We start from the raw sequence: 17,465 nt of genomic DNA, 5'->3' as shown, positions 1-17,465 counted from the left end.
CCCACATGCTGTGGGTGCAGCCCTAAAAAAAAAAAAAAAAAAAAAAAAAATGCCTTTTAATACAACGTATAAGCTTGCCAAATATTATTCTATAATTTCTATAGTAATAGGAAATTGATTAGAAAATATAAAATGGAAAGTAAATCTAAAACATGACAAATTCAGAAAAAAATATTATCACTTCTAATTGATCAATATGTCAAAATATGTTTTTTTAAATACTGCTTATACAGGCTGGCCATTTTTTCTCCATTAGTAGTCATCTCTATTAAAATAAGAAATATCATTAATTCACCTACCAGATTTGCAATGATGTAATGGTACCCTTTAACATGTTTTCCAATGGTAATAACCTAACAGAGATAAAGAAACAATTGTAAGTAATGTAAATGTAAAATTACTGATTCCGAAAAAAATAGAATTTTACCTACGGTGTTTCTTGAGTTTCCACAATGAGTCATATTTGGTAAAATATTATTATCAAATTCAGAGAATATTTCTCTCAGAAAAAAATAACCATACATTTTAGTGCTTTATAAATGTTCTCTTTCAAGAAGCCAATAACTAAACAAAAACAATTACCTTGGTTTTGTTCATAAATAAGGCCACAAGGTTTTAAAGGAATACAAAACCAAAAACATGTTGAATCCATAATGTCATAATTTTATTCCTACAACAGTTATTTTTTCTTTTCAATGAAACATACACAGTTGAAACCAACATCTGAGATTTTATATTCACGAACTACATTCAAAAAAACCCATGTATTGAGTTTATAGAGATACATAAATTTGAAAATAATTTAATAAGCATATAACAGAATTCTTACATGTATCTATAAAATAATACTCCAACCTTTTTTAAAAATTTTTATGGCCACATGAGGGGCATATGGAAGTTCGCAGGTCAGGGACTGAACCGAAGCCACATCTGTGACCTACACCACAGCTGGGGCAACACCAGATCCCTTTTAACCCACTGAACTGGGCCAGGGATCAAACCTGTACTTCAGATATGACCATGGCCATTGCAGTTGGAATCTTAACCCACTGTGCCCCAGCAGGAGCTCCTAATATTCCAATCCTAAGACTCTTGAACTATTTATAGTAAAGTTCAAAATGAACATCATTATTTCCAGTTTGAGGCAGCAAAGGATCAGAAAAGGTAATTTTTCTCCACAAATCTAAGTCCAACATTGACGGCAAGATAAACACATCTTGCTTGATAACACTCACAGCAGGTTTGGACATTATGGAATCAATTGCCTTCACTGATCTTTATCAGTTATAAAGAAAAGAGAAATTAGTGAAATGGCCTTAATGTCATCCTGGTACTTAGGTATTCAAAAACCATTTCTATTTTTAAGAAAATAGTCGAACCAATAGAAAGCATTAAATGCCACTAAAAATTCAAAATATTAGTTCACTCCCCTTATTAAACTGTTTTGGTGGCTTTCCATTGCTTTTAGCAGAGTAAGCAAAATCCTTCAAATGCTGCAAAGTCCAGATCCTAGAGACCTCCCAGCCCACCTTTTCACTCTCTACACTAGAGTCACATGGTGGGAGTTCCCACTGTGGCACAGTGGTAACAAACCCAACTAGTATCCATGAGAATGAGGGTTCAATCTCTGGCCTCACTCAGTGAGTTAAGGGTCCAGCATTGCTGTGAGCTGTGGTGTAGGTTGCAGACGCAGCTCAGATCCTGCACTGCTGTGGCTGTGGTGTAGGCCAGTAGCTGCAGCTTTGTTTTGACTCCTAGCCCAGGAACTTCTATATGCCACAGTTCCAGCTGTAAAAAGAAAAAAAAGAAAAAAAAAAACAGAATCACATGGCCCTCTTTTTGTTTCTTTGTAAAAAAACAAAACAAAACAAAACAAAAACACCAAAAAACTTCTTTTTCAGGACCTCAGGGCTTTTACAGATCCTGTTTCTGCTTCTGGGAAAATTCTCTCCACCACCATATCCTTTGTCCCTTAAGGCACAAGCAATCTCAGCCCAATGTTACCTCCAAGAAGATTCCCCAGACCTCCCTTCACCCTAAAGTCTGGTGCTCCGAAGCAACACACTTAGTTAAAGAGCAAGGAGGGCAGGGAGTTCCTGGCATGGCTCAGCAAGTTAAGAAATCCATCTAGTATCCACTGAGGCCTTGCTCAGTGGGTTAAGGATCTGTCATTGCCATAAGCTGTGGTGTAAGTCGCAGATGTGGCTCACATCTGGCATTGCTGTGGCTATGATGTAGGCCAGCAGCTATAGCTCCAATTCGAACCCTAGCCTGGGAACTTCTATATGCCATGAGTGTGACCCTAAAAATAAATAAATAAATAAACAAATAAATAAATAAATAGCAAGGACAAATTCCTAGGAAGGATTCCACCATATGTGCTTTTGACATTAAGTGGGAGTGATCCAGAAGGGAGTTAGGACTTGCATTATTTTTTAACTTATTTTTATGTACCACAACTAAATTGCCTCTTCCAAGAAAATGAACACTCTGTATGGGAGGGAGAATTTTGAAGAAAAGATGTCCTACCAAATGGAAAATATATTAATTAGCATCAGCTAAATTGAGACGATTCTGACCCTTGCGCTTCCTATTGGCATCTGTTGGTTATGCTTACTGTTCATTCTGTTTTCTGAATCATGCATGTCTTCCTTCTGGGAATTAAAAAACACAGTGTAACTGGTGCTGCTAGAAGTAGAAGTCCTTGAGAGGAAGGAGAAATATGAAAATGGATTTGCCCTCCTTCTCTAAGAACTAGTATCAGCCATACTATCATATCTCTGCTGGTATAGAGACATTACTATTGCACTAACAGTAAATTTATGGTAATTTCTAAATATTTTTGATGGCTGAGTCCTTTTCCCACTTAAACACAACTAGAAATCAGTGTTTCCAAGGTTTTATTGACTGACGAAATACTTATAGACTAACAAAGCTTAATTCTATTTCTAACTTGAAGCTATTATGAAAATAAAGTTTCATCTTGTAAGTGCTGACAAAGTGAATAAGTAAATAATATTTCTTTTTCTTGACATGTACCTCAACCCCGCTTTTTGCCTGGTAAATTGTATTCTTTAAAAGCCTTCCATGATCTCCCAATTTTTTTTCTGTAATATTTTTCTCATGACATCCTGTTCTGTTTATTCACAGTACCTACCATCATTCTAATTGCATATTAATGTAGCTATAAAATATCACGAATATTCCTGATGGGACATGCCTGTTCTGTTGAACATCACTTTCTTGGTTGTACTGTAGTGTGGTCTGGCAAATGTCAGACACTCAGGAAAATTTATTCAACAAATAAATGAAGGAGGATAAGCCAGCCAGCCAAGTGGTACTCATGTGTGAACCTTTCATAAATCTTCCCACTCCTGCTAAGACAGATGCATCTTCCTCCAGGCTATCAGACCACATCACATTAAAATATGTACTTCCATAGTTATTTATTATTTATGCACATTTTCCTTCCCCTCTAAACAATGAGTTCAAAGGGTACAGCCAAGACTCTTCCCTACCTTTCTCTCATTCCTCTTTCCAGACACATACAATGTCCTCAGTAAATGCACACACTCACTTAATACATTCTAATAAAAAAGAGATGCAAAATATTGTGTACATTTTGAAGGGATGTCCATACAGACATTTATTTCATCATAATCACATATTTGCTTCAAAATTTACTCCCAGTTTCTCTCATAGTTTCTCCCTTCTAGTTTTGGGAAGAATTATTTTCATATTTCATGAACATATATCATGATGAGCTGTGAATACCTAAATTTTGAAAACCAAAGACTAATGACTATTATTAAAATTCATGTTTAAGGGGAATCTCCTCTGAAATTCAAATGAGTTGTTGAGGTTCATACTTGAAAGAGAGGCCTTCGGGTTAAAAGCAATCCCAACTTCATCTCCTGAGACAATAATCAAGATTGTTCTCCTGAAATGTTCACCTCTCTGATATACAACATTTACCTCTTTCTCATAACAGGCTAGTTTTATTCAGTTATTCAATATTTCATGAGAGATCCATTTTGTGTATCTCAGGCCTCCTATCATTATATATCAATTAAGCTTTCATCAACATTTATGTTTGCAAAATGCTTCATGTGAAACAGATTAGTGAAATTAATTTTCTCCTCAAAGCCTAAAAGGGCCAATAAATGCATACCTAACTATGTATTTTGTTCTTCCAATCTTATACTATTCCAAGGAGTATGCGTGTGTGTGTGTGTGTGTGTGTGTGTGTGTGTGTGTGTGTGTATTTTGCTTTGTAGGACAGCACTGCGGCATATGGAGTTTCCCAAGCTAGGGGTCAAATCAGAGCTACAGTTGCTGGCATACAGCCACAGCAACTCTGGATCCAAGCCTCATCTGCAATCTACACCACAGCTCACAGCAACGCCAGAGCCCCAACCCACTGAGCAAAGCCAGGGATCAAACACGCATCCTCATGGATAGTAGTCAGATGTGTTTCCACTGGGCCACTACAGGAACTCCCCCAAGGAATAATTTTGTATACATACACTTACATATGTAAATAATACACATAAATATATAACATGCATTTTCATCTGGGAAAAGACACAGATACTCAGTGAAGGAGTCCTTGGTCAGTAAATCACGATGCTATTCACCAACATCCCTGGTCACTCACTCTATCTTTATAACAGTGGACTTTATTTATATCATTTGGATATTAATGTATAGCTTTCCTATCCTGAAAGACCTTAAACAGAAGCAAAGTGATAAGATGAACACAAAAAAGACATCTTTATCTATGGTATTATGTTACTCTTTTTTTTTTTTTCTTTTTAGGGCCACACCCACAGCATATGGAAGTTCCCAGGCTAGGTGTTGAACCAGAGCTGCAGCTGCCGACCTATGCCATAGCCACAGTAAAGCAAGATCTAAGCCTTGTATGCAAACCATACCACAGCTCACAACAATGCCAGATCCTTTAACCCACTGAGTGGGGCCAGTGAGCAAACCCTCATCCTCATTGATACTAGTCAGATTCCTTTCCCCTGTGCCACAGTGGGAACGCCTATGTTACTCTTTACAACAGTGTCAATTAATACATCTAGTTTACTTCTCAAACAGAAAAGATTAAGTATATCTTTCCTACATATTTTCTTTTCATAGATTAATAGTTTCGTAGTGACAAAACCTACCTAGTAAGAGGAAAAAATACTTCTTTGAAAAATAAATACATGCTGTCTCTGAAGATCTAAATCCTTTCAGAAAACAGGTTTAGTACACCATTCTGTATTGAATAGTTGAAGTACTCCGGGCACTGCCAAAGAATTAATTACTCACTTTTCCCTTAGTACCCAGACTCATTTTCATCTTTTTTTTTTTTTTTTTTTTTTGCCTTTTTTATGGCCGCTCCCACAACATATGGAGGTTCCCAGGTTAGGGGTCGAATCGGAGCTGTTGCTTCCTACACCACAGCCACAGCAACGCGGGATCCGAGCCGCATCTGCAACCTACACCACAGCTCATGGCAACGCCTGATCCTTAACCCACTGAGCAAGGCCAGGGACCGAACCTGCAACCTCATGATTCCCAGTCGGATTCGTTAACCACTGAGCCACGATGGGAACTCCACCCAGACTTATTTTCATTTACTACATGTCTACCTCTTTATCACCAAAAAGTTCGAAAGAACTACACTGTAAATTTCATTGATACTTTCCATTGAAAATATCAATGTTTAGGGAAACATTTATCATACAAAACATGAGCCAAGAATTACATAGTGAACATATGCCATTATTACTGTGGTGGGTCAGCATTATCACGGACCACTTGCTATTGCTGGTGGAAGCCAGAGATCATCTAACTGATGATCTTTCCTGTGTACTCCATAAACTGTAAAGTAAAAACTGCTGCTCAAGCACCTTACACAAACACTCGGTGCAAACGCTGACACTGCATGCATATTCTATATTTGGTACCATCAGAAAACAGAGAGTAACAAACCTGGTCTACAATGTCGTTGACTTTATCCCGTTCACAGTCCAGGATTACACGCCGTTCCTTTTTTAGCTCCAGATCCTGAAAGAGCGATCGGTAGGTCTCATCTTTCTTGTCATTGTTAATGTTCCCCACATTGATAGCAGTCACTTGCCACTTCTTTTCAGCAGCAGAATCCAGCACAGCTTGCAGGGTCGATAAGCCTAGGATGGCAAAGAAAGATAGTGCCTCATAAAGAGGCTTGACTAGCCCAGAAATGTGCTGTGAAATTGACAGCAAACATATTTCCAAGGTTGATATTTTTGTGCAGCTATTAGGATGCTGACCCCTCTAAAGACCTACAGTTAGTATGGTTATAAATATGTACTTATTTTCACTTCATACCAAAAACTCTTTCATCTAACTGTCATTGTCTTGAATAAAGAGTCATGGTTTGGAGAAAAATCATATTCCTTTCTTTTAGCCTTCTCAGGGGTCTTCTTTTGAATATTACCAAAGCATACTGTCTTTAATAAAGCCAAAAGGCATTAATTCAATCAAAAGACATTACAAAAAAAATTATCTCCTATGTGGAATGGAAAAAAACTCTTTAGAAATGAGAGTCTTCCATTTCACATTATTATCCTGAAGAGGTTGAATCCTTTTTCAGTGAGATGGAATCCATGTTGGGTCTCTGTCATTATAAAAGCCAATAATCTAGGAATAATCTATTTCCTCTTATTGCTTTTCTTGTCAGCATTTGTTGTTATTTTTTCCCCTCCGCTTTTTGTTATATAATTTATTGTTATTGGGACTAATCCTATAAAAATTGTGTTCACCTATTAACCAGATGATAGCAGTTAGTTTTCTAGCACAAATTTTTGCATTTACTTAACTTTCCAAATGTGAAACCATTTTATATTTCTTTAGTAACTTTGCTAATAGGATCATATTCCTTACTTTTATTCTTATGTTTAATTGTTCATACATTACCTCATATGTATGATTCAGAGGGAAAACAACTTGGGAACATATTTCCTAAAGTTAATTCTGTATTTGAGTGCTTAGAAAACCAGTATATAAATTTTCCTTCCACATCACTTCAGCTGTTCATAGCCAACCCAAGTTCATTATTTTCTATGAATAGCTTAACGAACATCAAAAAATCAGGGCTCCAGAAAGAATTTAGGACTCATCACTTCATCATCCTTATTCGACAAAGACAAGAATATGGATCCCTTTTTACTCATAAAATGTGGTAGTATTTAAATCTGTTTGCCATGCAAAAGATATGTGTATGCATTCTAAATACAGTTGAAAGTTATCTGAACCTGGAAAAGATCATTAATTTTTTTATTGACTCTACATTGACCCAGAGTATATAAGATGTACCTAGAACATCCCATCATACCATAAAGTAAAGAAGCTTTCCCAAACTATCAGCATCGTGTCAGAAGACCCAGGAGCCAATTTGATGAAAATCACTCTAAGTAAAGATGAGTTAATTTGAACATTAGTAAGAACAGTAACTTCTAAAGACTTAACTACATAAAATTTTTTAAATCCATACATTTCTTAAATGTAATGACATTTAGGAAAGATATTTGATTACCTTTGAAGGATGCTAGGGAGCCAAGTTATTATTTTGAAAACTGGTAAATAAAAGAAAAGAAATGAGCATTTTCTTGCCATTCCCATATGAACAATACTCAGGATATAGTTAATTAAGGGAGATTTTCTTCTTGGGAGGACTCCTGCTAATAAATGAGGGACGATTATAGCTTTAGAATTACGACCATCTTATAACACCTAGTGAATTAATGAATCAAAGCAACAATCATTAACTGTTGCTAACAACACAAAAAGAGAGACAGCCGGAAGTTAACATGTCGTCAAATAGGGATATTCCAACACCACCTATGAAGTAATCATGCCAAAAAAATTGAACATGAAGCTCATCAACATTTAGATCAAATGACCCTTTTATAAGGAATATATTGCACAGAGTAATGTGCTAAAAGCTACAGTGGGACAATCATCTAAATCCAGACTGTGGGAAATTGCATCACCTTATAAAAGCCTTAAGAGATATATTAACCAATTGCTATATTTGGACCTCACTTTTATCCTACTTCAGACAAACTGTGAAAAGAATAGATGACGTTTGTGAAAAATTACTGTTAACTTGTATGGATATGATAATGATATTGTGGTTATATTTAAAGCAAGAGAATTGTTCTTTCAAAATATAAACCAAAATAGTTACAGATGAAATAATATGATGTCAAGTATTGGCTTCAAAATAATATCAAAGGGTGGAAGGATGGAAATAGACAAGACTCCTCCTATCTGCCATTTAAATTTGGCTTAAGAGTCCTTGAAGGTCTTCATATTATTCTGTCAATATTGCTACTTAAAATATTTCATGGTGAAAACTTAAAATAATTTAAAATTAATATTTCTTAATAAAAATTTAAAATAATTTACTTCTATTCCAAATTGGAAAGTTAAACCATAAATTTAAAATGAATATTGTGAGGTTTTTGGCAAAACAACAAAATTGGTTTCCCCCATCTAGTCTTGTAACAAAAACTATAGGATAAAAAGAATTTCTCAAGGAATAACTTAAACAGAGACTTCATGTCATTGTAAAACATCTATTAATGATAAAACTTTTAAAACCTTACAATTCACCTATGATTTCCATTCACCCTAAGTGAGTTAAATCTTTCCATGATGCACTTCAAATCTTTTTCTTGTTTTTGGTCATCAGTGAAAACAGATCTAAAGCTGGTCATCATGATCAATCCAACAGCTGTGAGTATGCTTGAAAACAGTTATTAAGTTTATCCAGGTTTCTTTCCAAGTAGGAAAAAGTACTAATTCTCTAAACTAATTTTCCACTGTCAAGGTCTTATTTTGCATGTTTCAATCATTATGTGACTCTTCCTTGTCACCTCTTTAAAAACAACACATCCAAGTCTTATGTTCTTTATGCTATATATTATCATGTAGCACTTATATGTGAGCCTCCTTCCTTCTAGGCAATGAATTATTTCGTGGTGTTTTTGTTTAATTATGAAATTTACCACATATTAAGTTAAAGTTTCAAACAGTGATATTCTTGATAGTCTGTCCTACCTTTCAATGTATTTTACAAGAAATTTTAAATATTAAAGACAATTTGTAGATGAATCAAGTGATATTTCTACACCTAACATTTACGCGCAGTTCATCTTGTCCAAGAAAAAGATGATGAATTAAATCAGTAAGAATGCATTTAAAGAAATGGCTGATTCAAACGCATCCATGTTATGTACTGAAAGTAACACAGAGTTAATGTGGATTCTGTTATTAAAACTCTCAGAATTGATATTTTGTAACCTATAAAACCTAAAAAATGAATCCATTTATTAAGAGCTAAACTGCTCAAATGGTACAAATATCGGAGGATAGATTTAGTTTCATCAGAAAACATTGAAAAATATTAATCATCTTCTAAGGACACCCAGAAATAAGGCACAAACTACAGCAGAATCTGACTCTAAATATTGCTGTCCATGGATTTATTTTTTAGTAAATGACCCTCAACTTGATCTGCCTTTCCCCACAATGAAGCTTTTTGTATTATGTCTAGTTATTTTAAAATTAATAGATCACTGTAAAACTTTTAAAAATCACTGAAATGCATGTTACAAATATTAGGGTAAAATTAAATTATTCAATTAATACAAATTAATGTTCTTAGAGAAAAGCATATTCTGATTAGGGAAGAAATTACTGAAACATATTTTGATTAGGGAAGAAATTACTGAAATATTCCTCTTTCCCTTCCAGACAAATGAGCATAGAAATTTCTTTTTATATGTGTTCATCATTTAATTCAGAATATAAACTTGTACGGAAGATGAGAATTCTATATAAATATTGGTTTGTTTAAATTCATCAGGTAGGGAGAGTTCCCATTATGGCGCAGTGGATTAAGAATCCAACTAGTATCCATGATAATGTGGGTTCGATCCCTGACCTGCTCAGTGGGTTAAGGATCTGGCATTGCTGTGAGCTACGGTGTAGGTTGCAGATGGAGCTTGGAGCTGATGTTCCTGTGGCTGTGGCATAGGTCAGCAGCTGCAGCTCCAATTTGTCCCCTAGACCAAGAACTTCCACATGCCATGGATGCAGCCCTAAAACTATTTATCTATAGATATAGACATAGATATAGATAAAATAATCAATAAGTAGTTATCATCCAACTCTAAAATCTGTACTACTATATCAGGATATTTAAATCCTGACTGAATTACTTATTGGATTACTTAGGACAAAAAGAACTTGAGATACAGGTTGTTCATTTACAAAGAGGAAAAAAAATACAGAAAACTAACTGTTCTTCCTAATAAATATATTAAAAATATGTTCTGAAAAACCTCAGGATATTACAAGAGTATAAATTAAGTTCTACATGGTACTAATTCTCGGTCTTCTGCCTAAAATAAATAATGACTAGGCTAAAATCTTCTTAGATTACATTACTTCTTTATGTGTGTAATTGTTGTCAGACTAGTTTTAGTTGTCTATCCAATTTATAAGCTGACAATCTCCCTAAAATTTTCTCCAAGTATTACTAGCAGTAGTTAATAGTCTTCATCTTGAGCTAATGTCCATAACACTCTGAGAAAGTTACAGAGAAAACATTAGCTCAAACAGGTGAGGGAGAGTTCCCATGTGGCTCAGCAGTAGAGAACCCAACTAGGATCCATAAGGATGCAAGTTTGATCCCTGGCCTTGCTCATTGAGTTAAGGATCTGGCATTGCCATGAGCTGTGGTATAGGCTGCAGATGTGGCTCGATCCTGCATTGCTGTGGCTGTGGTGTAGGCCAGCAGCTATAGCTCTGATTGGACCCCTAGCCTGGGAACTTGTATGTGCTTCTGGTGCAGCCTAAAAAAAAAAGAAATAAAAAATTAAAAAATAAAAAAATAAAAAAACAGGTGAGGTCCTGGGAGTTCCTATTGTGGCTCAGCAGTAACGAATCTGATTAGTATGCATGAGCACTTGGGGTCGTTCCCTGGCCTCAATCAGTGGGTTAAGCCATGAACTGTGGTGTAGGTCACAGATGCAACTTGGTATCCCATTTGGCTGTGGCTGTGGCATAGGCCAGCAGCTTCAGCTCTGATTCAACCTCTAGCCTGGGAGCTTCCACATGCCACATGTGTGACCCTTTAAAAGAAAAAGGCAAAGTCTAAATATCTTCTTTTGCACATTAATGGGTGGAATTACAAACAATTACTGAAAAGAAGTGTATGTCATTCAGACTATGCCTTTCTTCTTAAAAATATTTTCTTTGTTCCATTTAAAATTCACTGCCCCTATTCATCTTTCAGGAACAAATATTTTTTATAATTATTCAATGAATTTTATTATATTTATAGTTATACAACAATCATCATGACCCAATTTTATACCATTTCCATCCCAACCCCCACCCCCACCCCCAAACCTGTCTCATTTGGAAACCACAAGTTTTTCAAAATCTGTGAGTCAGTTATCTGTTCATCGTGTCCATTTTTTTTAGATTCCACATGTAAGTGATAGCATTTGATGTTGGTGTCTAACTATCTGACTGACTTCACTTAGCATGATAATTTCTAGGTCCATCCATGTTCAGAAACAGAAATTAATATTTATGATCCCTAAATCATGGCAGCATGCTGAGGCCAGATTAGATTAACATAAGTCCCCTCATTAACTTTCTCAGGAAAACCGTAAGATAAATTTATCATCTGGAAGCATTTCTATTCTATGCATGTTGCCTTCTTGGAACTGGAATCAAAGCATGTTCCCTTCAGGGTATAAAGTATAGGACTCAAAATTAAAACCAAGTTATAAAGCATTTGTTTTGGTTTTATCTACTGACTACAGAAATGTATTACCTTACCTATTGACATTGAACCCATAAATAAAAACATTTTGAGTAAGTTCTGGTTCAAATTCAGTGCACATATATCTAAAGACAAGACTATATTTGAGAGTTCCTGTTGTGGCTCAGAGGTAACAAACCCATCTAGTAGCCATGAGGACACGGGTTTGATCCCTGGCCTCACTCAGTGGGATAAGGTCCTGGTGTTGCCTTGAGCTATGGTGTAGGTTGCAGATGTGGCTTGGATCCTGCATTGCTGTGTCTGTGGTATAGGCCACCAGCTGCAGCTCCAATTCAGCCCCTAGCCTGGGAACTTCCATATGCTGCAGGTGCGGCACTAAAAAGACAAAACAAAAAACAAACAAAACAAAAAACTACATGTAGTACATTAATACATCATTGCTGTACTCTGTACCATTACTGTACCATTACTCTGTACCTGAAAGGTGTTAAAGGTCTATCTACCTACTCTCTCTGGAGTAATATATTCAGCTTTTAGGAAGAACACTGGATTACCAAGGAGTGCTAAGCTGCAGCCACATGGCTTGGATAAAGAGAAGACACCAGTAGTCAGAAAAGTTCACAGGGCACCAAATGAACATTTTCAGCACTCCTCTCACCAGTAAACTCAAGAGTCAAAGATGAACTACCCAAAGCTCAGGATGCAGCTATAGCCTCCTCTGTCCACCATTTTGATGGATTCACCCAGACTTGTTTTGCTTAACATTTGGATGGATATTTGAAAGCAGGAAACTTTCACTGGCAGGCTTAGCTAAGATCAGTGCAAAAAAGAAACATAGAAAAATTATTTTTTTCATTTACCCCATGTTCAGGGCAGACTGTTGGAGAGCCATTCTCATACTTGGGTCCTATTCTGTTCCAAAGAACACCAAATTACTTATTGAGAAATTAAAATTTAATAATATATTTACCTAAACTAGACCTTCACAAAATTAAAGATTAGTCAAAACAACAGTCTTGCAATTGACGAAGTGTAAATGTTCCCAAAAGTGGGATCCAGCTACTCAGCACTCTAAAGCCAGTAAAGAGGCACAGTAGGTGGAAAGGAAAGAAAGGAATGTTTGCTTTATTTCCAGAGGCCAGCAATGGAGGCAGGGGGCACTGTCTAAAGGCGGACTCTCCCATTAACAATCAGTGAGCAAGACTTTGTATAAGAGAGTATCTGAGATTTATAGGGGAAGGGAGGGGCTACATGCAGAGGCAGCACTGTCAGCATGGATAGTCACCTTGAAATTGGTCATGGGGTGGTCTGAACAGCATCATTTTGATTGTTTTAAGTACAGTTAGTCTTCAGTTCAAAGGTAGATTTGTTCCCATTTCCCTGACACCGCTTCTCGGAACTGTGGTAGCTTATGTCATGGCTACACTCTGGTTACCATGTTGCTAACTTTTTCCATCTGGTGGGGGTTTCAGTTTCTGCAAGACAGCTCATAGGATATGACTCAGAATCTTATCTATAGCCCTGGAGATCCTTCTAAATATCTAAAGGGCCTTGACTTTGCTTAGTATTTGGACTTATTATTTGGTCCTATTTGACTGTTTTCCTTTGCTTCTGCATTTTCTCACTTCTCTGGTTAATATTTTTCTTTTCACAGCCACACCTGCAGCATATGGAAGTCCACAGGCTAGGGGTCAAATTGGAACTGCAGCTGCAGGCTTACACCACAGCCACATCAACACTACATCCGAGCTGCATCTGTGACATATACTGCAGCTTGCGGCAATTCCAGATCCTTAAAATACTAAGTGAGTCCAGGGATCAAACCTGTATCCTCACAGACACTGTGTTGGATTCTTAACCTGCTGAGCCATAATGGGAAATCCTAAATTTATTCCTCAGCTAAAGTTTCTCTATAGACAAAAGGCAGGCAGAGTACATGGAGGGGTGGGTGAAGGACCATAGGGTCCTGCTCCATTTCGAAAAGAGTGCTACATCAAAAATAGATCAAAATGTTTGAAACTGAGGCATATAGAACATGATTTGGAAGATAAAATCGTGGAATCTATTTTTTAAAAAGTGTAATATGGAGAAGGCACACAGATTCTTTCTCCAATCATGTAACACTTAAACTAAGAGGTGCTTCCTTGAAGTGTATGATAAATGGGTTAAGGACCAAATAAGGGGAAAAAAAAGTTCACATGATGAACATATGAATAAACTTTTTAAAATGTAATATGACAGCAGAGCTAGAACAATTGTCATTAACAACAAAAGATCAGAGAACAAACATCTCATTTCCACGAGCAAAGTAAAACATTACATAAAGGTCAAGTCTTTTGCCAGTATTTTGAGTCTTACACATTTATGTCTGAAAATAGATTCAGACGAAAAGCCAGTGTAATACTCTTCATATTAAAATATGAGCATCCATTTGATAATACCTTGAAAATGTATCTACAAGGTCATTTGTAGCTTTAGTATATAATTACTTAACATTATCACTCTAATGTTCTTCTCTCAACAAACGCGCTTAAACTCAAATCAGTTTGTGTAATTTAATGATTGGCAATCATCTCACCACTTCAATTTTGCTTAATATTTCTAAAGTATTAATAAAATCATCAAAATATTTCTGGTTATTTCCAGCAGGATATAAGTCCATCCATCATTATCTGATCATTTACTTCCTAGACCTTGTCTTTCTTTAGAATCTCTCTTTAAATACAAATACTAGAGTTTCTCTTTTTCTGTCAGCTGTTGTCTGTTTGAATTATCTCAAAAGTTCAGATTCAACAACAGGGTTTTGGAGCTCCTGTTGTGGCTCAGTGGGTTACAAGTCTGACTAGTATCCACAAGGATGCAGTTTAACCCCAGGCCTCGCTCAGTGAGTTAAATAAGGATCCTGCTTTGCTATGAACTGTGGTGTGAGTCGCAGACAAGACTCTCATCCTGTGTTGCTGTGGATATGGCATAGGTCTCAGGCTACAGTTCTGATTTGACCCTTAGCCTGGGAACTTCCCTATGCTGTGTTCCTAAAAATCAAAAAAACAAAACAAAACAAAATAGGGTATCACAGTGAGGGTGAAATGTGCCCCTAACGTGAAATGCCACTTTCCACCTCCTTGAGAATTAATAGAATTCATCTTCTGATCCTTTGATTTAGCAAGCAAGATTCAGGTTCTAATTTCTCAAACTTAAAATACACAGATGTTGAGCTCATTCATTTAACACTACTTATATCAGCTCTGTCCCAGCATTATCTTAATAAACACTGTGTGTACAGTTAAGAACTGGGAACTGCCAAACCATTGCCTTCTTGGGGCTTAGAGCCAGATCTTTAGTAAAAAGAATAATATTAATCTGTGTGATTAAAACTATCCCTGGAACATAGTAGGAGCTTAATAGCACTTCTTGCATGAAAGGATGAACACCAATATTAATTATAAATAGGGATAAGTACAATGTGGGAAAAGAAGAGATTGCTTCCAGAGAGAATAGCAATGAGAAATCCATCTCTGTGGAAATATTATAGAACTTGAGGCCTGAAAAAGAAAGATTTAGAGTTATGTGCAGAGATTCAAGGTGAAAGAACTTGGTGCATCTGAGAAAGTAAAAGAAACTTAATGGGATGAGTTTAGCTTAGTGAGTGGGCAGGACAGTAGTTTAAGTTGGCAGGAACAAGATACTATAAGACCTTAAAGTCATGTTAAGAATTTTCAATTTTATTCTCCTTATATGAGGAGCCATTGCAATGTTTTAACCTAGAGAGTGATGTGGTCAGAAAAGCATTTAAAAGCATTCAAAGCTTCTGGCTGCTTTACTGGAAATGGATTAAAGAGAAACAAGTGTGGAAATGGAAAGAGGAAGGATGAGCACATGAGGTTGTCCTGGCCTGGAGGCCTAACAATATCACAGAAAATGCTGAGAAATAAAAGATATTTAGATGGTTGAAATCCTATCAAGAGGAGGCAAGAGCTAGCAACATGGATGGACCTAGATCTTATCATACAAAGTGAAGTAAGTCAGATAGAGAAAGACAAATGCCCAATGATATCACTTATAGAGAATCTTAAAAATAGACACAAATGAACTTATTCACAAAACAAAAACAGATCCACAAACATGGAAAACAAACATATAGTTACGAAAGGGACAAAGCGGGGATGGGGATAAAATTAGGGATTTGGGATTCAAGATACAGACTACCGTGAACTGAAGTTTAGAACTTGCCATCAGTCTCTACATGGAGTAAAACATGAGCCACTGCAGCTGCCTACCCACAGCACCCCCTGAGCGAAGGTCAGGGTGAGACTGGGAGTGAGGCACTCTGTGCTCTGGGAAAACTGACAGAACAGGTCTTCTGATAGTTATTTTTAGGAGAAGATTTTATAAGCCCAATTCTTACAGCTCCTCATACCTAGAAAAACACTAAAATGCTTCAATGATGACTGACATCAGTGACTAGTAGTAACCTTCATGAGACCAGCAGCAAACTTCTGTAGAATGTGTGCATGGCTGCATGCACCTCCCCCTTCACCTTTACGACTTATATGTTGATATTCCTCCTTTCTTCTTTGGGGCAGTTTTCAGATAGCTCTAAAATACTGCCTCCAGGGCTGTAGTTAAGTGGCCAAAAGATGTCACGGTCATCTGGTCATCTGTGAGAACAGCCACTCCCACAGGTGAGCCAGTGAGCCCTGAGGGAATTCAGGAAAGTAACAAAGACTGGCCCACAGCTGAGGTGCCTATCAAAGGAGTGATTCCAATAAGCCCAGACCTTTCATCTTCCCATCAGAACTGGTTTTCTATAAATCTTCTGTAAATCTGGTTATCTGTAAATCTTTTGTTCCTACTATTTTCCCTTTTTCCAAAACTCATATATCCTAGCTTCTTCCCTTGTCTCCTTGGAGTGGTTTCTCAGTGCTAACTCCCAGACTTAAGACGTAATTTCACCCAAATAAAACTGAACTGTCAACTTTCAGGTTGTGGTTTTTTTAAGTCAACACTGCTCTATACAAAATAGATAAACAACAAGGACCTACTGTATAGCACAGGGAAGTAGATTCAATATCCTGTAATAAACCATAATGGAAAAGAATTTGAGAAAAAGTAACTCTATGTATATGTATAATTGAATTGCTTTTTTGTATACCTGAAACATTATTATACATATGCATGACTGGGTCACTATGCTGCACAGCAGAAATTGACACAACATGGTAAATCAAATATACACTAATAAAAATAAAACACAATTTAAACCAATAAAAATGAAAATAAAAGAGCTGGAAAAAAAAAGAGGAGACAAGATTAAAAGGGTTATTAAGAATCCTCCCAGATTTCAGGCTGGTTTTATTAACATAAGAGAGAAGTAAGACATTAGCAGAGGTAAGAAGAAGACTGTGAGAAGCTTAGTTTTATAAGCCCTCTTATCACAGTAATAAGAAGGATGCTTCAGGGCTATCCAGCAATTGGAATCCTTATTTGCAAGAAAGGGTTATGTGTTTGGGTTGTTCACTCCCTGTGGGTATAGCGAAGCCCTCCCTCCTCAAAGCAGTGGAAAGTTGTTGGCAGAGCCACTGTTCTCAGTTTATGCAGCACTGGCTGGCTTTTCCACGGAGCCTCC

General features: G+C 36.6%; 1 protein-coding gene across 5 annotated transcripts in view; it reads right to left on the bottom strand.

The window, feature by feature from the left end:
• GRIA2 (glutamate ionotropic receptor AMPA type subunit 2) overlaps positions 1-17,465 on the bottom strand; it is a 169,182-nt gene that overhangs the window by 62,302 nt on the left and 89,415 nt on the right. For all 5 annotated transcript variants that reach the window (XR_014812513.1, XM_084972125.1, XM_003482389.5 and 2 more), the window contains exons 4-5: positions 5,986-6,182; positions 300-353 (exon numbers count right to left, since the gene is read on the bottom strand). Coding sequence is in view for 4 of the 5 variants with exons in the window: in XM_084972125.1 (XP_084828251.1) it covers positions 300-353; positions 5,986-6,182 (251 nt within the window). In the remaining variant the exon portion in view is untranslated. The remainder of the gene's footprint in view (positions 1-299; positions 354-5,985; positions 6,183-17,465) is intronic.

Source organism: Sus scrofa, chromosome 8, assembly GCF_054392235.1.
Source record: "Sus scrofa isolate SSC_HxYL_T2T_F1_AM1 chromosome 8, Sscrofa_HxYL_maternal_Yorkshire_Landrace_v2.0, whole genome shotgun sequence".
NCBI classification, from domain to species: Eukaryota; Metazoa; Chordata; class Mammalia; order Artiodactyla; family Suidae; genus Sus; species Sus scrofa.
Note: the sequence above shows the minus strand (reverse complement) of the source record. Positions and strands in the feature narration are given on the sequence as shown.